Source organism: Mirounga angustirostris, unplaced genomic scaffold (genome assembly GCF_029215605.1).
Source record: "Mirounga angustirostris isolate CCGP_5_RB_7025 unplaced genomic scaffold, mMirAng1.0.hap1 SCAF_5, whole genome shotgun sequence".
NCBI lineage: Eukaryota > Metazoa > Chordata > Mammalia > Carnivora > Phocidae > Mirounga > Mirounga angustirostris.
Genome location: NW_026991713.1, coordinates 140,104,257 through 140,124,892, shown reverse-complemented (window position 1 = coordinate 140,124,892; position 20,636 = coordinate 140,104,257). Strand labels below are relative to the sequence as shown.

Here is a 20,636-nt window from a genome sequence, read left to right as displayed (position 1 = left end):
ATGTGCACAAGTCCATGGTGTTAGTTGTGTTCACGGTGTGGTGCAACCATACCTCTCTCTCCAACCCTTTTCATCACCGCACACCGAAACCTCCTCCCTAGCCCCTGGCAACCTCCAAGCTACTTACTGTCTCTACGGAGTTGACTATTCTGCACACGTCCTGGAAATGGAATCCTGCAATATGGGGCTTTCTGGGTGGCTCCCCTCACCGAGCATCATATCCTTGGGGGTCATCCACATGGCAGCAGGGGTCAGTGGCTCATCCTGTTTTACGGTTGAGTACTAATCCATGGGCAGGGATGGACCACAATTCATTTCTCCACTCATCTGCTGATGGACAGTTGGGCTGTTCCCACCTTTTGTCCACCCCACCCTTTCCTCCACTTGGTTTGTACCTACAGACTTGGGTTCCAGGGGACAGAGAGATTGAAGCCTGCCCTGCATAGACGTGGGCTCTGACATCTACATGATGCACTCCCCCATTCCAGTGTTGGGAGAACGTTCCCTGCACTCCCAGCCTCAGCCAGAGCCCCTCCCGTGTAAATCCTCTCCATCACTCCCTAAGGTTATTCCGGGCTCACCTACTTCGAAAAATCACTTGGGATTGTTCAGATTTCAGGCATCATATCTCCGACCTTGGTCAGGTGTTACCAGGACAGGGGATGGGTGGGGCCTGGAAGCCCACCTGGTATAGCTGCGGGGGAAAGCCACCCCTCCACAGCCCCAGCTGCTGAACAGGAAAGTCCAGTCCTGGCAGCCAAGAGAAGAAGCGCAGCCCCCCCACCCCCCAAAAGGCTGCCCCAGGAGCTGTGCCTTGGCTCTCCGGACCTCCAAGAAAACCCACAAGTAGGTGTGGGAGTCACCACACAAGCCCACACTGGGGCAGGAACTCCAAGAAGAGTGGGAGCACCGGTCAGTCTGGGCCCTGCAACTCGACATTACGCCTGATGTTCTGGGGCTGAACCCAGTGGGGTTCCCAGGACATGCCAGACTCAGCTACTGGAGTTCTCCAGAAAGCCCCAATAAAAAGTGGTCATTAAATTTAAAACTGGACTTGACTCGGTTTGCAGTGGCTCAAGACCTGAGTCTGTTGCATACTAGAAAATCTTACAGGGAAATGGTGTTCTCGAGCTGGTCTCCAAAGTAACAGGAGAGGGCGTCGGAGGCCGGGACAGAAGCGCCTCCAGCGCCCTCTCGGAACCCCAAGGCTCCATGCCGAGCCTCTGCAGAGTAAGGAGCCGCTGCCTGTCCCTATCACTCTCATTGTCCTCACTCTGCAACACAGATTGGGTGCCCATGAGTGCCAGGCGCCCTTCTGGGGTCTTGAGCGCCTGTGGGACCAAGTAAAGGAAGGCTGCTGCCTCTGCTAGCTCCCAGGTCAAGGACTGCAGGTCCGCACACCTGGCGGGCAGGTGAGCCCTGGGGGAGCAAGACGTTACTCCGGTCTACTTGGCCCCTCCTCCCGATCCCAGGAGGCGGGGAAGGCCACAGGCTCTTCCGCGGGGCAGGGCGCGCCAGCAGGGGGCACGCGCCCCCCAGGTCCCGGGGGGCGAGGGGCAGATGCGCATGCGCTGCGCGGGGCACTTTCCGGCAGCGTGGCGGAAAGAGCCTGCCGTTTCGCGCCGTTTGGCGACTTCCGCGCCCCGAGCCCAGCGGCAGTATGGCAGCCATGGCGTCGCCCTTCAGCGGGGCGCTGCAGCTGACGGACCTGGATGACTTCATCGGGCCGTCTCAGGTGGGCCGGCCCGCCTGGACAGCGGCCGTGTCTGGGGCGGGGCCCCCCTGCCCCCTCAGTTTCTTCCCCTGAGAAACGGGATCGGAACCCAGGGACCCCCGCCCGCGCCCCCCGGGCCTCCGGCGTTCTGGCCAGCTTCCTGCCGATGGGAAACCGAGGCCAGGGATGGCGATGCCCCGAGCCGGGTTACTGCTCCGCAAGGCATCGAGGAGCGAAGCGAGGCCAAGTCCGCGGGTGTGGGGTCGGGGCGAGCGGGTGAGGGGCGTGCCGAGTGCCCTGTCACTGTGGGTCCCCGGAAGCCGGGGCAGGGCCGCCAGAGTCACCCCGCTGGGCAGCAGCGAGCTCGGGGCCAGGGGACGACCCTGTCCGCTTCCTCTGGTAGACAGCTGGGACCATCCCACCGGTCTGGAGGGCAGGGGAGTTGGTCCCCTGGAGTCACCTGCTTTGACTGCCCAGTACACGTCAGGGTGTGTGGTCATCGTTGACAGAGCTTGCCCCTAAGGGAGGCAGGACGGCCACACTTGAAAGTGGGTGTCGTCCTTATCTGGTGTACCTGCCTATCAAGCGCACCAGCTGCGCAGGACCAGGGCTGGGAGGGCCATAGCTGAGGAGTACTGGGAGGAGGGGAAGGGTGGGGCTGGTCACAGCACCGTGGACAGGGCTTTCTGGGCCGAATCATCCCTGGGAAGGCAACGGCCAAAGAGGTTCTTGTAGTGACAGTGAGACCGCAAGAACTCGGGGAGTTGGGAAGAAAAATGAACTTGCACTGGGCACTGGGCAGGGCGGTGACCTCCAAGCAAAGCGTTCCTGCAGAGGTGCAGAAATGGTGGTTCCTGGGTGTCCTTTTAGTGACCAGTCCATGTGCTGAGAACAAGAATAAAGGTCAGAGCCAGCAGGCGTGCAGGGGGTTAGCCTGCGGCCCCGTAACACCGGCCTTCATCTGACTATGAGCTGCAGAGTAACCGTTGGTGCCGGCGGGGTGTTAGAATGTGTGCCCCGTGTGCACGCAGGGTCAGCAGCCATCCTGCTGAGACTGCTTCTGTGGCCGGAGGAGAGGAGTTGGGCGTGGTGGCATGACCATCAGGTTGCCCCTCTTCTTGGGGAACCTCCGTGCACTCAGGCCACCATTTAGGGTCTCTTCCTGGTATAGGACTGCATCAAGCCCATGAAGGTGGATAAGAGGCCAGGAAGTGGCGTGGCCAAGATCCACATCGAAGATGATGGGAGTTACTTCCAGGTCAGTCAGGTAAGTTCCAACCCAGATGACCAAAAACATGTTTTTGCTGCTCTTTCCAGTCATGAGTACGGTGTTCGTGAGACCTTTCACAGTGGTCAGATTCACTGTCACCAAGGCCAGGAGGGCAAGGATGGGACTGGGGTAGGGGTGGAGGGGCACAGAGGCCCTCTCTCTCCGTGAGTTCTAATTGTGTGGGATTTTCCAGTTCAGACAGCTTGTTTTTGGTGAACATCTGCTTTTTGAATAATTACGCAATAACAAGATCCTAGTCTAAGGACTGTCTGCTATTTGGACCCTCAAGAACGTCTGTGCCGTCCCATGACCACAGACATGGGCATACCTGGTCCAGGAACTCCTCCCAAGCAGGGGAGGAGCCTCAGGGTGGCACATGGTAGGGCTGGACCGGGGGTTCAAGCATTCCCAGGGAGAGAGCCAGCCGTTTGCTCAGGCCAGGAGCATGACCCCGCAGCACACCACAGCTCCTGCCCAAGCCCAGCACAGCACAGGGAAACGCCACCTCAGGGTTGGGGGGGCGTCCCACAAGGGAAGGTGAGGTGGGGGCACCAGTGGGCCCTGCCGTCCCAAGCAGCCATGGTTGATTTGGAGAGAAGTTGGGAAACTTATTGGTCTCTTGACACAAAACCAAAGCCTGGGCCTTTAGGCCCATCTAACTAAAAAAATATGCACTGAGCTCAAATTGTGGCTTTGGTGTGAAGCGCCACCCTGATGAGCTGGGCTGGAAGGGAGTCCCCATTTCCTCAGCCCTCTGGTCACATTCTGGGCTCTGCAGCTTGCCCTGGCTCGACCCTTCCTGAGTTTACAGAGGGAGTAAAGGGGCTCAGCTGGGATCGCTTGCATCTAGAGACAGTTGCAGAATATCAGCCTGGAGACCCACGTCCCAACACAAAGTTCTGCAACTGTTTGGCCCTCTGGCTTTTGCTGCCTGTGTGTCTGTCCCCGTCTGGGGCTGGTGCTCGCTGGGCAGAGTGCCACCACACTCTGCCCTCTGCCCCTTCATCTCAGCCTTGCCTTTCTCATCCTCCCGTTGGAGCCTGGCCTTTGACATTTTCCTATCTTCACAGCCCCACGAGTGCAGACTAGGAACCTCTGGCAAGTCACCTGCTCTTCTGCAGATTTCACGCCCACATTCCACCCCTGACAGGCTACAGGCCTCATTAATACAATTCTGATGTGCCAAGTGAGCTTGTGCCAAAGTTAGAATTTGATGGAGCTAGAATATGTATAGAATGTACGAATTTCTGTGACAAATATTTAATTTTTAGAAAGGCGGTGGCATTCAAAGCCAGCCAACTACCATGTTGCTTGTCGGTGTTGCAAGCCAGAGAATAAAAGTTTCTTGTAGGTTCCATTATCTCAAGAGCTCATGTCCTTGTGCAGAGGACCCTGTTGAATACTGAGTGCCTGTGCTTCCAGGATGGAGGGACTCAGAAGCTGGAGAAGGCCAAGATCTCGCTGGATGACTGCCTGGCATGCAGTGGCTGTGTCACCTCAGCGGAGACTGTGCTCATCACTCAGCAAAGCCACGAGGAGCTACGGAAAGTTCTAGATGCCAATAAGGTAAGTGGTGGGCGGTCTTGGAGACTTTTAACCTGACATCGGCCCCAGTATACTTTGCTCTTGCTGTCAAGGGCCGCTGATCTCCAGGTCACTCCCACATTTTTAAAGGGGCGTCAGTGGGATGTCAGTGAAGTACTTGTCATACTTGAACATTGAAGCGTTGGGCCCTACACGTACATAGAAACGACATGCCCTGGCGGTAGGGCATGCGCTCACCAGCACTGGACCACTGGGGATCAGTGTGAAACACTCCGAGTGAGCACATGTCCCTTGCCTTGCAGACGGCGGCCCCCGGTCAGCAGAGGCTGGTTGTGGTTTCTGTCTCACCCCAATCCAGAGCGTCACTGGCCGCAAGATTTCAGCTGACCCCTACAGACACTGCCAAAAAGCTGACTGCATTCTTTAAGAAACTCGGTAGGCACCAAACGTCGTGTGAGCACTGTAGCTCAGCATGTGGGGGGGGGTCTCGCGAGGGGGCACCTCAGGCCTCTGAGTCACTGAACTCAAACACACCAGAACCCTCCGAGTTGACCTCAGCCCGAAGTTTTGGGTTGACACAGGAGAGCTGTGCCTTTTAAGAGAGAGCCTTCTGAATCCTCTGCTTTCCTGGTCTGGAACTCGCCTGCTCCTCGTGTCGTTTTTAAATGATCACCATCGAGGCCCATTTCCCAGGTTCCTGGCAGGTTCCTGCTCAGATCGACTTTGGTCGACCTCTGTGAGCCACGAGCTGGGCTGGGAGGTTGTGGGCTTCATGCTACCAGGGGCATGGCCTGGTCCTGGACAAGTCATGGTGGGATCAGCTCCCTGGGGCATGGTCAGCTGTGCCTCACCATTCAGCCACCCTTCATGTGGGTGAGGTGGGTGCTTGCTTTCCAGGGGTGCACTATGTGTTCGATACCGCCTTCTCGAGGAACTTCAGTCTCCTTGAGAACCAGCGAGAATTTGTGCAGCGGTTCCGAGGACAGGCCAACTCCACGCAGGCCTTGCCTATGTTCACGTCCGCCTGCCCAGGTGTGTCCACACTGCTGGATGCGGGGAACGGGAATGCTGGGGAGGGGGGCAGCGCAGGCTTCTGGCAGGATGGCCTCCTTGGCAGAAGGAGGCACCCTGAGAGTCACTTAGTTCCCTAAGACCGTGATCTCACAGATGCTGGCAGCACAAGACAGTGGCAGCAGGGCAGGGACGTTCTGTAACGGGACCGTAACTCCTTGTACGAGTTGGTCCGTCCTAGAACGTCCTGGCACTCACTGCCTAGCTGGTGAGATGCTCTGTTTGTTCCGTGTCGGCCTCAGGCTGGATTTGCTATGCTGAGAAGACGCACGGGAGCTTCCTCATCCCTTACCTCAGCACTGCCCGGTCCCCACAGCAGGTCATGGGCTCCCTGGTCAAGGACTTCTTCGCCCAGCAGCAGGTAACGGGAATGTTCCAGCTGTGAACAATTCACTGTCATTATCCTGAAAGATAAGCCAAGAGTTACAGTGTCCACAGACCCATACAAAGAATCTCGGTTACATCCTGGCCATTGGCCGCCTCTGCCACCCCCACCTTACCCAGTGGGCCCCTTTACTGTTGGGTCAGGTAGCGACTCCACATTTCCACATCTCTTGGCAGCATTTGACCCCCGACAGGATCTACCATGTGACAGTGATGCCCTGCTATGACAAAAAGCTGGAAGCTTCCAGACCAGACTTCTTCAGCCAGGAGCACCAGACTCGTGACGTGGATTGCGTTGTCACCACAGGTTGGGTCCCGCCGTCCTGAGCCTAGGGCATGAATGGCGTTGCCTGGGTCCTGCCCATCGGCTCTGGCTGGAGCTGCCATCCCCTGTGCATGAGGCACCCCCCGGCACTACCTGGGCGTTTGCTCTAAAACAGTCTGCATGGGGAGGTGGGTGGAGATTCTTGTCAGCCGCTCTCACGTGGGTCACCCCATTTCTGAGTTGAGCAGCCTCACAGTGTCTCCCAAGTGCTTAAAATCCAGAAAAGTAAACGCTCAGGACCCCAAACAATGGGGGGGAAGGCCTCCCTGCGTGAACACGTGCCCCTGTCCACCTTGTGGGGAGCTGTGACCACCCCGCTGCAGGCGCACCCTAGGGATGGGCGTGCCCACCCCCCGCCATGTTGCTCTGAGGGTGGGCTGCGGGTCTGGGGAGCAGGCTGGCTCTTCTGAGGGGCTTTAGAAGTGGGCCTTCCTTGCCTCTGTGCCTGGGTTCATCCTCCACCCACAAGCCAGGAGGTGGACGTTTAGGTGTCCATCTGCCAGGGACGCATATGATGTGGGTTTCCTCGATGTTGTTTTTATCGAGATCTCAACTGAAGAGCGTCTGTGCTGGGGTCTTCTTGTAGGGGAAGTCTTCAAGTTGCTCGAGGAAGAAGGGGTCTCCCTCTCGCAACTGGAGCCAGCCCCCCTGGACAGTCTGTGAGTCACCTAGTATGGTGGAGCCTGGCGTCAGGGTCTCCTGCTGTGGGTTTGGGGGCTGCAGGTGTCTCAACAAGCAGAAGTGAGCACGTGGGAGTAGGCAGCGTTCCCTCCCTTTCTCTTCCCCACCATGGCTTCCTTCTAGTTGGTCCCATGTTTGCCCTGTGGTCTGTCTCGGTGTCCACAGAGGTGATCAAGTTCATGAGATGGCCAGTGGACAGCTAACTGATGGTCATCAGAGCTGACCCCAACTTGACACAGGTCTGCATTCCCCAAAACAGGTTACTCAACAGAGGGACAATCTTTCTCCCACCTGAGCTACCTCCTGACACACAGACAAAGCCCCCAGGTTTTGGGCTCCTTTTCCATTTAGAAAAGCAACTCCCTCAAACATGAGACAGAAGTTACCCAAAATCTCTGTGGACAGCAGCCCTGCTGCCCCCTGAGGCCGTGCTCTGCTCCCCAGGTGCAGCAGCGCGTCTGCCCAAGAGCCCACCAGCCATCGGGGCGGGGGTTCTGGGGGCTACCTGGAGCACGTGTTCCAGCATGCAGCCCGGGAGCTCTTTGGAATCCACGTGGATGAGGTCACCTATAGACCCCTGAGGTCAGTGAGAAGGGCTGGAGCTTGGGGACAGGGGACAGGGCAGCCCAGCTCGGGCAGTCTTGGCCCTGGGTCCCCTCGCTGAGGTGGGCTTGGAGGACAGCGGGCTGGGTTTGGCGAAGACGCAGGGCACCAGGTAGGAGCTGAGCCCTCGTCTCTGGCCGGAGCTCTCCAGGGCTCTGCCTCCCCATCATAGTGGTCGAGAGCCCCCAGAGGCCATGGTGGCAGGGTCCGTCCCCACATAATGCCCTCTTCCACAGACAGGGGGCCGGGGGCAGTCTGACGAGGCCATCCTTGGGAGGGAGGCAGTTCCCATTCTAAAGATCAGGACACTGAGCGGAAGTGAGCTTTTTGCTCTCCCCTTCCATCACCATCCCCCCGTGGAGGAGCAGGTCAGGGTGGCCCATGTGCCTGCAGGGGTGGGAAGCAGGAGGGAGCCCAGCCTGTGCCCCCCTCAGGAACAAGGACTTCCAAGAGGTGACCCTGGAGAAGGAGGGCCGCGTCCTGCTGCGCTTTGCCGCAGCCTACGGTTTCCGCAACATCCAGAACCTGGTGCAGAAGCTCAAGCGAGGGCGCTGCCCGTACCATTACGTGGAGGTCATGGCCTGCCCCGCAGGTAGCTGTGGCACGGGGGCCCTTTCTAGCACCAGGGCTGTAGGCAGGGTCCCACCCGGGCAGGGGGGCTGGAAGTGGAGCCCTGTCCTCGCCTGACCTGGGTGGTCAGGAGGTCAGGAGAGCCAGTGTGGGGGGTCCTGTGTCATATCCCCTGCGCAGGCATCCCCGTCATGACCATGCTCTTGCCTGCCCTGCTCACAGGCTGTCTGAACGGCGGAGGCCAGCTCAAGGACCTCGGCACGCCCAGCAAGGCACTTCTCCAGCACGTGGAGATGCTGTATGGCATGGTCAGGACCGAGGCGCCGGAGGAGGTGCCTGGCGTCCAGGAACTATACAGGTGCTGGCTGCAGGGCGAGGGCTCAGAGCGGGCTGGCCACCTGCTGCACACGAGCTACCATGCGGTGGAGAAGGCCAGCTCCGGCCTCAGCATCAGGTGGTAGGAGGCCTCCTCGCAGGGCTGCTGGGCCCAGCACAGCCCATACTGGGACTCCCACGAAGCTCATGTCCTGAGACCCCAGGGATCGCCCCCAAACCACTGACTGCGCTAACCCACACAGAAATGGGACTCAGGACCCACAGTCAGGCAAGGTGACCTCCAGCCTGCCCTCACCCAGACTCCCGAGGGCAGGGGGCCGGAGGTCCCACAAGGTCCCAGAACCTCCCCATGGGCCCAGGTCTGCGAGCAGTGTCCTCGCTGCTCCTGCCTGGAGACCCAGGTGAGGCCCAGTCCCGTGGGCAGCTTAAGGCAGAGCGAAAGTGGGACTCCTCATCCCCATTCCTGGAGTCACCCCTGAAGCTGGGTCTGCCAGGCTGGGGGCAACCCACCTGCCCTGGACAGCAGAGAACGCTGGCCAGAGAGGGGCACCCAGGCCACTGAGCCCCATGCTGGGGATGGCGTACCTGCCCCACCTGGAACTGGGCGTTGAGGACGCTGTGGCCTTGGACCTGACAATGCGCATTTCTGGGCAGAGTTCCAGGCGAGAAGCAGGCTCTGTTAGAGAGACCCTGTGAGATGAGGCACTAAGTCCATCTCCACAGCTGGGTTACGGGGGTGGGGGAGAGGCAGATCGGGGTAAGCCTGCCAGGCCTGTTGTCACAGAGCTCCCAATCTAATAAAGGGATCTCTCTGAAAACGGCTCCGAGTCCAAGAGCATTGACCAGCGTCAAGAACCTTTCACAGCTTTATTCAAAGTTCGGAAGCCCTGTGCACTCCAGCACGCTGCTTCCGAAACGCCCAGGCCTTGGGGCTCACATGCACCCCAGAGAGGGGCCTCACATGTCCAGTGCCAGGGTGCCCCCCCTCCAAGGCTGGACAGCCAGCTGGGCAGGGCCATGGAAGGTTCCAGAGGCAATCCTCCTATGGGCTCAGTCGGCCGAGGTTTGAAGGAGAGATGTGCTGCCTGCCCCCACAGCGGGTCTACTTGGGGCTCATTTCTGTCGAGGTGTGCCCAGGAGCCCCCACTGCAGTGCCAGGAGAGCCCGAGCCTGCGGCTGCACCGGCTCAGCCGCCCGCTGGAAGCTCGCCCGCTCCTTGCAGAGTGCCTCCAGGACCTCAGCTGGGGCTGCCTTCCCCGTGAACTTGCGCACAGGCTCTTCTCTGTGGGGAAAGGGGACGCCGTGGGGAGTCTGTTGGGGAACTGCCAGGGGGTGTTAGCAGAGGACCCTTAAAAAGCAGCCGCTCCCTGGTGCCAGTCAGCCCAATAACCAGTCCCCTGGCACCTCCTGCAGTGCCCAAATGACACCAAGGAGGACCAAAGGACAGCAGGCCAGCCGCGAGGCATCCTGCTCTGGGGCACAGCCCCTGGGGTGGGCACGGGGCCCCCATAAGGCCTGGGACGCCGACCAGTACTCACGCCACCCTTAGGAAGGGGTTGTAGAGGAGCTCCTCGCTCAGGGTGGATGGCACTGTGGGCATGTCATCCTCGTCCCTCTTCTGGAATGACCACAGGCCCTTGTCACAGCCTTGTCTTGAGAGCCCCAGGCAACTTGGCTTCGCTCCTTCTACTCACCCCTTCCTGGGGGCGGGAGCAGAAGAAGGGCTGCCTTGCCCCATCCGGCCCTTGAGGGCAGCCACCCCTGGGCCAGTCCTACCAGCTGCCCAGGCCCCTATCCAAAGCCAACCACTCCTCCCCTCCCCAGCAGGAGCCTCAGTCAGTGGTACAGTCCGGGCTAAGCCAGATCTGGTCAAGTCTGACTCCCCCTGCAGTGCCCCTCCTCTGCCCCAACCTTCATCCACCCTCCAAACCTCTAGGAGAGAGGGAGGGGTGGCCGCACCTTAGCCCATGACAGCTTGGCTCTCACGTGGTCATTGCCGGGCTCCACTTTCTGTGCAAACTCAAGGTTGCCCAGTGTGTGCTCATGGCCACAGAACACCTTCTGGAGAAAGGAGGCACTCAGGGGGTGCACAGTGCTGCCACAGGCAGAGATGGAGGAGGCGCTCACCCGGGCTGGCTTGACCCCTCCCTGGACCCCAGCACCCCGTGCCTGGTCTGCCTTGGCTCCTCGGCTGAGGAGTGTTCATTCTGCACCCCTGTGGCACAAGTCACGGACAGAGCCTGCAGGTTGTGCAGGGCGGCTGGGCCCTGCAGGAGGGGAAGGGATGGCCGCTCACCGTCTCCGGGGGCAGGCTGCCCAAGGTCTCCTTCAGGCTCTCATACATCTGCTCAGCTGTGCTCTCCAGGCGCAAGCCACAGCCAGCCACCGACAGCGCATCCCCTGGGGAGGACAGCAGGTCAGAGAAGGTGGGGCAGGGTCAGAGGGAGGCGGGGCTGGCGGGGCGGGGCAGCCAGTACCCGAGAACACCGCGGGCGGATCCGGACACTCCTCTTCCCACAGGAAGTAGCTCATGTGGCCGGAGGTGTGGCCCGGCGTCAGGAGACAGCGCACGTGGATGGCCCCAAACTGCGGCAGAGGGGCGGGCGGCTGGTGAGGCGGGAGGGCCCAAGGCGATTCCCCGCCCTCCCGGGCGCGCGCTCACCCGCAGCTCCTCGCCATGCACCAGCCTGCGGGTCAGCGCGCTAATGCGCTCGTCCGCGCCCAGCACCGCCAGCCCTGGCCGCAGCCGCGCCAGCTCCGCGTTTCCCCGCGCGTGGTCCCTGCGGACGGGCGGGAGCAGGATCACGCCGGGCTCGGGGAGGGGCAGGGGCGATGCCCTCGCGCCTCGGCCCGCCCCGACCGCGCTCACCAGTGGTGGTGGGTGGTCAGCACGGTGGTCAGTGATACCCCCTCCCGGCCCACGATCTCCAGCAGCTGAAAGGGACGGAGTTAGGGAGATTTGGTAGGGCCAGGTGGCCGCCCCCACCCCCCGCCCCCGGCTAGGGCGCCAGGTGTGATGTACACAGAGTCCCAGGCGGGCCAGGGGGCGTAGGGGTAAGGGAGACCCCGCAGACAATAAGTGAGCTCCCAGGGCGTACGACAACAGGCACCAAGGAGGGGAAAACGGAGGTCAGAGGTGGTCCTAACTTCAGGGCAGACCCAAGATAATCGGGGAACCGTAATCGCCAAGTATCCAGAGATGAGAGAACAGGGGAAGGGCCTGCTCTAACCACGGTTGTCGGGGGACCCCAGCGGCGCTCCCCGCCGCCCACAGGTTGCCCTCACCCTCTTGGGCACGGCCACGTCCACGGCCACAGCCTCCCGCGTGCGCTCCTCGATGACCAGGTACATGTAGTTATCCTCGAGCACAGGGATGACCTTGACCTTCATGGTTGCAGAGCTCAGGCACCCCGCGTCTTCTCGAGAGGCCCCCAGGCTTTCGAACCCCTTCCTCAGGGCGGGGGCTTCCCTCTCCAGGCCAAGGCAGGGCTGTGCGAGGGAGGGGTCAGCTCCACACACACACTGAGGGCCAGAAAGGGAGCCCGCTCGCTGCTCCACGGACGTCCCGGAGGAGCGGTGCGGAAGCCCACGCCCCAGGCTCAAGCCCGGACGGCCAGCGCGGACGCCAGTCCCCGGCGACAGCGACGCCGTCGCCGCCCGCCGCGCAGGCCCCGCCCCTCGCGACGACGCAACCGCCCGGGCCCCGCCCGTCCCGCGCCGCGGGCCCCGCCTTCCCCCTTGAACCACGCCCCCCTGTGCCACTCTGTGCCTCGCACCTAGGCCACGCCCCTCCCCAGGCCCGCCCCGCCCCCTAGGTCCCCCTGCCGCCGCGGCGAGACACCGGCCCCGAACCGTTTCCTTACCCGCAGGGGCTACGCCAGCGCGGACCGTCCAAAAGACGGCCGGACAGACACGGGCCTCAGACGCTGGCCACGGGGCCTGAACGGAGCACGGCGCTCGGCCCGGCTGCCGCCAACGGCCCGTGCCCCGGCGCAGGGAGCAAGCGTGCGCGGGCTGGGGCGCGCGCGTTCCCGATGGGGGCCGCACGCACGTCCGGACCCGCAGCTCCCGGCCCTCCGGCGCCGCCTCCGCGAAGCCCTCCTGGCGCCGGGGCTGAGCCAGTCCTGAGTCCCCCAGCCCCTTGACTGGAACGTCTGCGCCCCCTTCCCTCGGCCTGGGGGCGGGGGAAACTTACAGTTCGTTCACCTGCCCATCCCAGCGCCCAACCAGAAACAGTAGGCACGCAGAAGGCGCCTACTCTGTGAACCCCCATGGCAGGGCAGGCACCCTGCGCGAGGACAGCAGTGACAGCCGCGGTCGCTCCATTCTGTGCTGGGCCTTCTCATGAACTCCTGGTTCCATCAGTGCCCAGGATAAATGCTGCGGCGCCGGAAACCAGAAAGGATGGGGAAGCCATATACGGAAAGAGCTGAGGGAGTCCCCCCTCCCCTCGAATGCCCTCGTGGGCGGGGCCCCCAGAGCTCCGGGGATCAGCAGGGGACCAACAGACGCCTTGGCAACACAAGCCACAGTGTTGCAGCAACAGGCCAGTAGGTAAGGCGGCACTGCACCCGGGGAGGCCAGAGTCCCTTCTGTCTATGGAGCATGCAGCAGCCACAGGCCCCAGGCCAGTGCCGCGACCTGGGGCCAGTGAGAACGTGAGTCCCTCCAGGACACTTCTTCTGCCATGGGGTCGGGGGTCCAGCCTATACCCTCAGAGGCCAGGAGAAACTGCCCTAGCTCAGGCAGTGTGTGTGTGGAGGGGGTATTGGGGAGGGGGGAGTGCATGGCTGGTGGCTCCTTGGGAGTGGAGTCCACTGCCCAAGCCTGAGACCCAACTGGGGGGGGGGGGGGGTGATGCCTCTCCAGGTTCTGCCACAAGCAGAGGACTGGACAACCAGCCTCAAGACAGAGCTTCCCTCAGATCTAGAGCTGAGTGAGGAGCACCAACTGCAGGTGGGTGTGGGGGCCCTAGAGTGCTAGCTAGCAAGAAGGAGGGTCCCACAGGCACCACCTCTTACTCTGGCCACCCACAGATCTCCAAGGAGTTGGTCGACCTGCAGATCACAACGCATCACCTGCGGGAGCAGCATGAGGCTGAACTCTTCGAGCTGAAGAGTGAGGTGGGTGCTGGTATGTGCCCACATGTGCCAGCCCGAGCACATGGGGGGAGGGTGCATACCTAGGACCAGTGCTGTGAGGGGTCCAGGTACACCCATGTGATTGTACACACTCATGCAGTGTCTGTGAGCCCCCACGTCTCCTGTGTGTGCTGTGTGTCCCTGTATGTACCCAGATGATGTTGACCTACCCTGGGTGGCCTGGCAGGCAGGTGCACCTGCTCACCCTGGTCACCCTGCAGGTCCTACGGCTGGAGAGCCGGGTGCTGGAGCTGGAACTGCATGGTGATTGTGCAGCCCCCCCAGAGGCTGGCCTGGGGCACCACCAGGAGCTGGCCCAGGGGCTCCAGCACAAGGCCTGGGAGCAGGGACACTCCGTCCACCACAGACCTCAGGTCACCATGAGGGCATGGAGGGCCTGGCTGGGTGGGAGCCCAACAGGGGTGCAGCAGAGGCACAGTGAGGTTGGGACCGACTCTCTTATACAGGCACAGCCTGAGGACTTCCTGGTCCCTAGGGATGAACAGCAGAAGCTGGGGAACAGCGTGAGTGTGCAGCCACCTAGCCTGGGGATCTGTCCAGATTTCTCCCAGCCCAGGGTGGTGTTGGGCAGTGCCAGGAACCCAGAGCTTGTGTATCCCGCAGCTGCAGGGAGAATGGAAGCGGGTGCTGGAGCAGCATAAGGCCCAGAAGCAGGCACTGGAGACACATGTGTGAGTGGCTGCCTCACTTGGGATGGAGGGGATCCAGACCGCACCAGGCTCAGAGTGGCTTTTCCCAAGAGCAGAGGGAGTCCCCACCCTGGGCCCAGCGGAGCTTCACATGCTTGTCCGCAGGGCAGACCTGGGCCGGCGACTGCAGGGAGCCCAACAGGAGGCCAGGACAGCTGGGCAGCGACTAGCTGCACAAGCCATGGTGAGGCCCAGCCTTACCCACTTTGAGATCTAGTAGGTGGTGTCCTACAGTCTGCAAAGGTCCACCCTGTGGTGTGTCGGTTCAAGACTGCCTCCACCCCCAGGTGTTGTCTGCCTGCCAAGGCCAGTTGCGCCAGTCTGAGGCAGAGAACGCCCAGCTGCAGTTGCAGCTCAAGAAACTGAACGAAGAGTATGCCGTCCAGCTGCAGCGCTGTGCCCGAGCCGTGGCCGTGAGCACCGGGTGGGGTGGCCCTGTGGTGAGAGGGAGGCCTCGCGTCCTGGGGAGTCCAAGCCCAGCCTGGGTGGGCCCGCCTGCAGCTCGGCCCCCTCCGCTCCGCAGAGGGGATTGTGGGAAGCAGTGTGCGCCCGGCAAGCCCCGCCCCCTCGGCCCTGGCCCCAGCCCCGCCCCACCCCCTCCAGGAGTATGCAAACGGCGCGGGCCGGGAGCCGGCCGCGGCAGCCCTCCGCACATTCCTAGAGACCACTCTGGAGGACGTGCGGGCAGCGCACCGCCGCCGTGAGCAGCAGTTGGCCCGGGCTGCTCGTGCCTACCGCAAACGCCTGGCAGATATGAGCCGTAGACACGAGGAGCTGCTGGCCGCCTGCAGGTGGGCCCCTCCCTGAGACGGGCACCTGGGCTGGGGTGGCCCTATGTGACTTGGCACGTGGCTTAGTGTGCGGCAGGTGCTGGCCGACTCCACTGGGGCAGCCGGGACCCCCAAAGCTACTTTTGATGCAGCCACCTCACACCTGGAGCCACTGTCTCTGCACCTGGTCTCCGAACTTGGCCACCCGGGAGCAGCCCAGGCCAGGCTGGAGACAAAGCTCCGGAAGCTCCAGGCCCAGGTGAGCTCTCCCTGCTGCCCTACACGGGCCTTGGAGCACAGCACCCCAGAACACACCCCAGGCCCATCCCAGGCTCAGCAAAGACGCCATCCCTGAGGAGCCTGCCTCATTCAGCCAACAGAGAATCCCTCCCACAGCCCACCAGGCTCATGCTGCTGCTCTTGTTCCTACAGAAGGGGCCCAGTGAAGCCTCCCAGGGGGGCACGTCAGAGCCACAGTGAGTACCCTGGGGTGGGTGGTGGGGGACCTGCAGGGAGATCATTCATTTATTCCCCCAACTCTAAGCCCTGGGTGGGGCTTTGGTTGCGGTGGTGAACAAGGTGGCCCATCTGTGCCCTTGGGTTTCGGTCTGTATGAGAGACATCAATAATCACAGAAAGCCAAGTACCTGGGTTAAGTGGGGCCCTGACAGGAGAGGGGCTAACCTTGAATGGGAGGGTCAGGGAGATCCCCTGAGAAAGGCACATTTCAGTGAGACCCAGGGGACCTAAGGATGAAGAGGTGTGGTGGATGGCCAGCAGAGGCCCTGGCCCCGGGACAGGACAGAAGCAGGCTGCCTGGTGGCTTTCGCAGCCCTTGCCTCTGGACCTCCATGTTCCAAACTGTGCAATGGGCAGGGGCTGGTATCAGCTCAACTCCCAGAGTTTTGAGAAATAAACTCCTAGAATGGGGGGAGGCCCCCCATCAACATTTGTACAGCACCGGGGTCACTGTCTGGCCTCGTGGCTTAGCCCTCCGTGAGCGGCCAGTAGGCCCTCTGGACCTGGGCTGCCCTGCCCCCATGTACCTACTGATGGCTCAAAGGCCCAAGCAGGGCCCAGAGTGGCCAGGTGGGCCCATGCTGTCCTGACCTTGCTCCCAGCAGGCAAGTCAGGCATCTAAGTGCCCCAGCTTGAGCAAGGTGATTGACCAACACCTGGCGTAATGCTGGCCCTCATACCTGCCCCTCCCTCTCTCCTCACAGGGGCCAGGAAGCTGCATCCTGGGCCCAGATCCACCAGAAGCTCCAAGACTTCTCCCGCGGCACCCAGGTAATAGGCAAGGCCTGGCTGGGGGCCCTTTCTCACACTTTGTCCAGCCTCATAGCTTATGCCCTCCCCATGGCAGGCGGAGCTGGAACGCGAGCGGGCGCAGCTGCTAGTACGGGCCACGATGGCTGAGGAGCAACTTTCTGAGCTACAGGAGTATGTGAGCCAGCACCTCGGCAGGTGGGCCTCAGTCCCAGGTAACAGAGCCGGGCTTGTGCACAGCCAGGCAGGTGACTAATCCTGACCCCTCCAAGCAGGTACAGACAGGAGATCCTGAGGCTGAGGAAGCTCATGGGTACAGAGAACGCGTGGAAAGTAGGGGCCACAGCTCCCATCAAGCCCCAGCACCCAAAGACCCGAAGCCGCTAGCCAGCTGTCACACTCAGAGCAGAACTCTTCACAGCCAGCATGGAGCCCTCCTCACAGCATCCTCTTGGGGGGGGCGGGGGTCATTCCACCCAGCCCTCCACCCAACAAGAGTCAGGACAGAGTCCACCGAGTCTTTATTGTGTCCAAATGGTCAGCCGCCCTGAGAATTGGGGGCCCCAGGCACTGATGCAGAACTGGGTCCTGGGGAGGCCTGACCAGCCAACCCACCACTACGGACATCATAGGCCCAGACGCGGTCCACACCCTCACCCATCACAGCCACAGGCTGCCACGTGGGGAGGGGGTAGCGCCCCGACACCACTCGGGCCCCTTGGGGCAGCTCTGCCTGCAGCTTGTCTTCCAGCAGTGGGAGCTGTGGGAGAGAGCAGAAGGGTAGAGTACGCACAATGGAACACGGCTGCCCTGCCCATCCTCCTCCAGGCCCAGCACACACACGGAGGATGGCCTGGACCTCCCCCGTAGCTAGCAGACCCCAGACCTACCACGCTAGGGGCCAGGAACACTGACAAGTTGTGGGAGTCCCTCAGGTTCACCTGCAAGAGGAGGGGAGTAGAGCCCCGGCCAAGGAGGTCTGGTGGGCATGTGGGCACTGTGGCTTCCAAGTCCTGGCCCCAGCCCACGCAGGTGGCAGGGGAAGCTGGGGTTGTCAGCACCGTGGCCAACCAGCACTGGAAGTGTGGAGGTCAGGTGCAGGGTCTGAGGGGCTCCCGGACTCCCTGGGTTACCTTCCAGAGGTCCTCACGGCGGTAGCAGACGCTGCCGGCACAGCCCGCCCTCCAGGCATGCAGCCGAGCCAGCCCCACTAGCCACGGGTTCAGCTCGTAGCCCACAGCTGGGCGGAGACCGCACCTGTGGGCGGCCAGCACCTGTGGGCACAGGAGGCTGTGGGGGACCAGAAGGAGGTGCGCTGGCGAGAACACCCCCCCCCCCCCCCCCCCCGCCACACACACACACACACACACTCCTTACGATCCTGCCATCGCCAGAGCCCAGGTCCACCATCTTTCCCGGCCGACCTCGCAGCAGCGACAACACGTGGTCCACCTGCCGCTCACTCGCACCGACATAGGGCACCTGGGCAAGGAGGCAGGCGAGGCTGGGTCCCCAAGCCTGAGTCACACGGCGGGGCGGGGAGGGAGGGCGCGGAGCCGGCCTCCGGAGCCTCCTGTCTGGGCGCAGGCGCCCTGCCCCACCTGCAGCCGGCCCCCACGCCCCGCTGGCCCCGAGGGGCAGCCCCGGGCCCCGCACCTGTAGCCGCAGCGGCACACGGCGGAAGCCGGGCTGCAGTAGCAGCGCCCACACGGCGTAGGCGGCCAGGCCTGAGCCCACCGCCGCCTGCAGCAGCTCCAGCGCGCCCAGCCGCCGCTCGCGCAGCTCCGTCAGCGCCTCGCCCGGTTCGTCCTGCTCCATGGCTGCGGGCCGCGCGGCTCAGGGTCGCCCCGCCCCAACGTCCCTCCCGGGCTCGGGTCCGAGACCCTCACGCGTCGGACGGGAGCTGGACGGCACCCTAGCCCCCCACCCCGTGCCCACCCGGCTCCTAACGGAGACGCCGGAAGTGGCGGGGCGGAGGCCTCGGCTGGGCGCCGGAAGCGGCCCTCCCCTGGCGTTCCCCCCGGGCCCGGGGCCCTTCCCGCGCGTTCCGGGCCGCGGAACTTGGCCCCGCCGGGTCCCGCTCGAAGCCTGCGCTCGCCAGCCCTCTCGGCCCAGTCCGCGCCCCCCCTGGCACGGGGACCCGTGGACCACACGTCCCCGCGCGGGGAGACGCAACAGAACCGCCGACCTCAGAGAGGGCTAGACGCTCCAGGGAAACGGGGTGCTGCGGCTCAAGGGAAGGGGAGCCCTCCCGGGGGTTCCCGCGGGCCCTGCGCGAGCGGCCGGATTGGCGTGCCTGGAGCCCGGGGGGAAGGAGGCTTCTTTTCGGGGGTGGGGAGGCCGTCCCGGGGAGGCGCGTGTCCGCCCACAGGACACCCCGAAGGCCAGCCCAGCCAGGGGCAGGTGCAGGGAGGACACCTTCCGGCTCCCTCCCACAGCTGAAGGCAGTCAGTCCGAGTGCGCAGGGACTGGAGGCTGCACCGGGACCTGAGGAAGTTGGGCGCTCCGCTGAGAGGCAGGGTTGACCGGGAGATTGAGCGGACACTCCGTGAGTGTGGTAGGAGGGCTGAGGGCTGGCTCAGCCACGGGAGTGCGAGAAAGAGCCCCGAGAGGGGGAGACCACCTTCCTTCTCCAAAAAATGTCCGAACATATGAGATTCGAGAGGTGACTTGGCAAAGCCTGGCGGTGGGAGAAGCCAGCTGGGGAGACAGAGCCTTGAGCCAGGACCTCCTCCTCATCCCACCTGAGGCCAGGTGTCTCATGGATGGTAGGGACTTGGACCCATCCGCTGCCCTGGTCAAGAACCTCGGAGTCAGACAATATAAACATGCCCAAGACCGCTGCCCCCACCCCCAAGTACAGACGGCCCCACGTGCCTGCCTGTACTTGGCCCCAGCAGCCACCAGTCCTGAAAGACAGGTGTCCCCGGGAGGCAGGGAACCCCAGTGCCCTGCTCCCAAGACCACTGGGGAGGGGGGGTGGCCCCACCTGGCTCATAGTATTCTGTCTCCTTTGGGACTGTCACAGGGCCCTCCCCAGAAAGAAAGGTTGTGTACTGGGCTCTAGGCTGGGCGTGCTTACATGGCACCCTGCTCTTGTGTCTTCTGTTCCTTGAATTATTGCCGCGGCCTAGAGCAGCACCTGAGAGACACTCAATAAAAACGTGTTGACTGAATGAAGGCACCCAACCCGATTCCTCAATGTACACCCCACAACGCTCATGTTCACATTCTGCACTCTGCTCCTCAGCCTTTGGACACTGGGCAGCTGGGTGTGTACCCGTGCAAGTGCACATGCCCGGAGGTGCCCCACAGGCCAGTTTCCGTAGCCCATGGCCCCCACATACATGCTCACCCGCACCGTTTCCCCTTGGCCCCTTCCCCCAGGGCAGGCATGAAGCCCCTGGCCCAGGACTTTGAGGCATGTCTTGGAGCACCCTGGGGGCTCCTTCGGCCCTGTTAGCCATACCCACAACTGCCCTTTGTGCACTTTATGAACTGAGAACTGGTTGCAAAGTCAGCAATTTCTCCAGGGAGGGTGTGTGCACAGGAGGCTCAGGCACTTCCTGGGGCAGGTGCGTAGAGACCACTGTCCAACCAAGAGCCCACCCCAGAGCAGCTGCCCCACGTTTTTTTAGACAGGTGGTCCAAGAGGCAGTCCACAGTGACCCCTAGTGTGGCCAGGCATCTCCTTCCAGTGAAAGGCTGTGGAGAGTTGACAGGACAGACACCAAGTCAGGACAGACACCAAGGGTGAGGATGCTGCTTAGCCCTCGAGAGGAAGCCATCCTTGGGGCCCGTCTGGACAGTGCAAAAACCTCCTGATAGGAGGAGGATCAGAAGTGTACACTCATCTCCTCTGCTCTTTGCTAAGCTACTCTTTGGTGAGGGGAAAGGGGCAGACGGGGAGACAGCCATCTGCAGACCAGTGAAGAGGTCCAGGCTGGAGATCAAAATGTAGGGTCATCAGTATCTTGATGGTTTTTAAAGCCGCAAGGCTGGTCCAGCTCTCCAGTGAGAGAATATTAACGGTAAGAAGGAGAGGTCTACTGCCTGAGCACGGAGCACGGAGCACCCCATGTTTGGGAGTTCGGGAAGAAGGGAGCAGCAGTGAACTTCAGCAGGGGCAGGTGGGCAGAAACCCACAGGAGCCTACCTCCCCTACCCATAATTGTCAGCCGAATCTGGAGGAAGGGGCCCTGCCTCAGTTCCTGCCTGAAAGATGACACGGCCTCTGGCCTCCATCC

General features: G+C 62.3%; 4 protein-coding genes across 16 annotated transcripts; 2 read left to right on the top strand and 2 right to left on the bottom strand.

Annotated features, from left to right (window-relative positions):
• Positions 1 to 1,576: 1,576 nt before the first annotated feature.
• CIAO3 (cytosolic iron-sulfur assembly component 3) lies at positions 1,577 to 9,320 on the top strand. 2 transcript variants are annotated; one of them, XM_045874600.3, is made up of 11 exons: positions 1,577 to 1,735; positions 2,886 to 2,981; positions 4,407 to 4,550; positions 4,832 to 4,964; positions 5,427 to 5,561; positions 5,843 to 5,961; positions 6,162 to 6,291; positions 6,896 to 6,968; positions 7,435 to 7,572; positions 8,028 to 8,185; positions 8,386 to 9,320. In XM_045874600.3, the coding sequence occupies exons 1-11, from the start codon at positions 1,661 to 1,663 to the stop codon at positions 8,622 to 8,624; spliced, it is 1,440 nt and encodes a 479-aa protein (XP_045730556.1). In that variant the 5' UTR covers positions 1,577 to 1,660; the 3' UTR covers positions 8,625 to 9,320. The 2 variants fall into 2 exon arrangements, with proteins under 2 accessions (XP_045730556.1, XP_064448322.1); XM_064592252.1 differs by lacking the exon at positions 8,028 to 8,185 and having other exon boundaries at positions 8,386 to 9,272.
• On the bottom strand, positions 5,866 to 13,079 carry HAGHL (hydroxyacylglutathione hydrolase like). 11 transcript variants are annotated; one of them, XM_045874603.3, is made up of 9 exons: positions 12,695 to 13,079; positions 11,785 to 11,988; positions 11,369 to 11,433; positions 11,162 to 11,279; positions 10,977 to 11,085; positions 10,796 to 10,899; positions 10,459 to 10,557; positions 10,038 to 10,117; positions 9,353 to 9,781 (listed from the first exon to the last, which is right to left on the bottom strand). In XM_045874603.3, the coding sequence occupies exons 1-9, from the start codon at positions 12,770 to 12,772 to the stop codon at positions 9,613 to 9,615; spliced, it is 1,026 nt and encodes a 341-aa protein (XP_045730559.2). In that variant the 5' UTR covers positions 12,773 to 13,079; the 3' UTR covers positions 9,353 to 9,612. The 11 variants fall into 11 exon arrangements, 10 of the variants coding, with proteins under 10 accessions (XP_064448329.1, XP_064448323.1, XP_045730559.2 ...); XM_045874601.3 differs by lacking the exon at positions 12,695 to 13,079 and adding an exon at positions 12,363 to 12,678 and having other exon boundaries at positions 10,459 to 10,560; XR_010411774.1 differs by having other exon boundaries at positions 9,712 to 9,781; positions 10,038 to 10,199; positions 10,459 to 10,560.
• On the top strand, positions 13,035 to 16,893 carry CCDC78 (coiled-coil domain containing 78). Its single transcript, XM_064592261.1, has 14 exons — positions 13,035 to 13,157; positions 13,369 to 13,455; positions 13,536 to 13,622; positions 13,862 to 14,014; positions 14,108 to 14,164; positions 14,265 to 14,332; positions 14,456 to 14,534; positions 14,638 to 14,763; positions 14,954 to 15,140; positions 15,237 to 15,379; positions 15,517 to 15,596; positions 16,344 to 16,410; positions 16,487 to 16,587; positions 16,665 to 16,893. The coding sequence occupies exons 1-14, from the start codon at positions 13,098 to 13,100 to the stop codon at positions 16,774 to 16,776; spliced, it is 1,407 nt and encodes a 468-aa protein (XP_064448331.1). The 5' UTR covers positions 13,035 to 13,097; the 3' UTR covers positions 16,777 to 16,893.
• On the bottom strand, positions 16,894 to 18,612 carry ANTKMT (adenine nucleotide translocase lysine methyltransferase). 2 transcript variants are annotated; one of them, XM_045874604.3, is made up of 5 exons: positions 18,046 to 18,589; positions 17,767 to 17,871; positions 17,523 to 17,663; positions 17,280 to 17,330; positions 16,894 to 17,149 (listed from the first exon to the last, which is right to left on the bottom strand). In XM_045874604.3, exons 1-5 carry the CDS (start codon positions 18,205 to 18,207, stop codon positions 16,928 to 16,930), a joined length of 681 nt encoding a protein of 226 aa, XP_045730560.2. In that variant the 5' UTR covers positions 18,208 to 18,589; the 3' UTR covers positions 16,894 to 16,927. The 2 variants fall into 2 exon arrangements, with proteins under 2 accessions (XP_045730560.2, XP_045730561.2); XM_045874605.3 differs by lacking the exon at positions 17,280 to 17,330 and having other exon boundaries at positions 18,046 to 18,612.
• Positions 18,613 to 20,636: the final 2,024 nt, after the last annotated feature.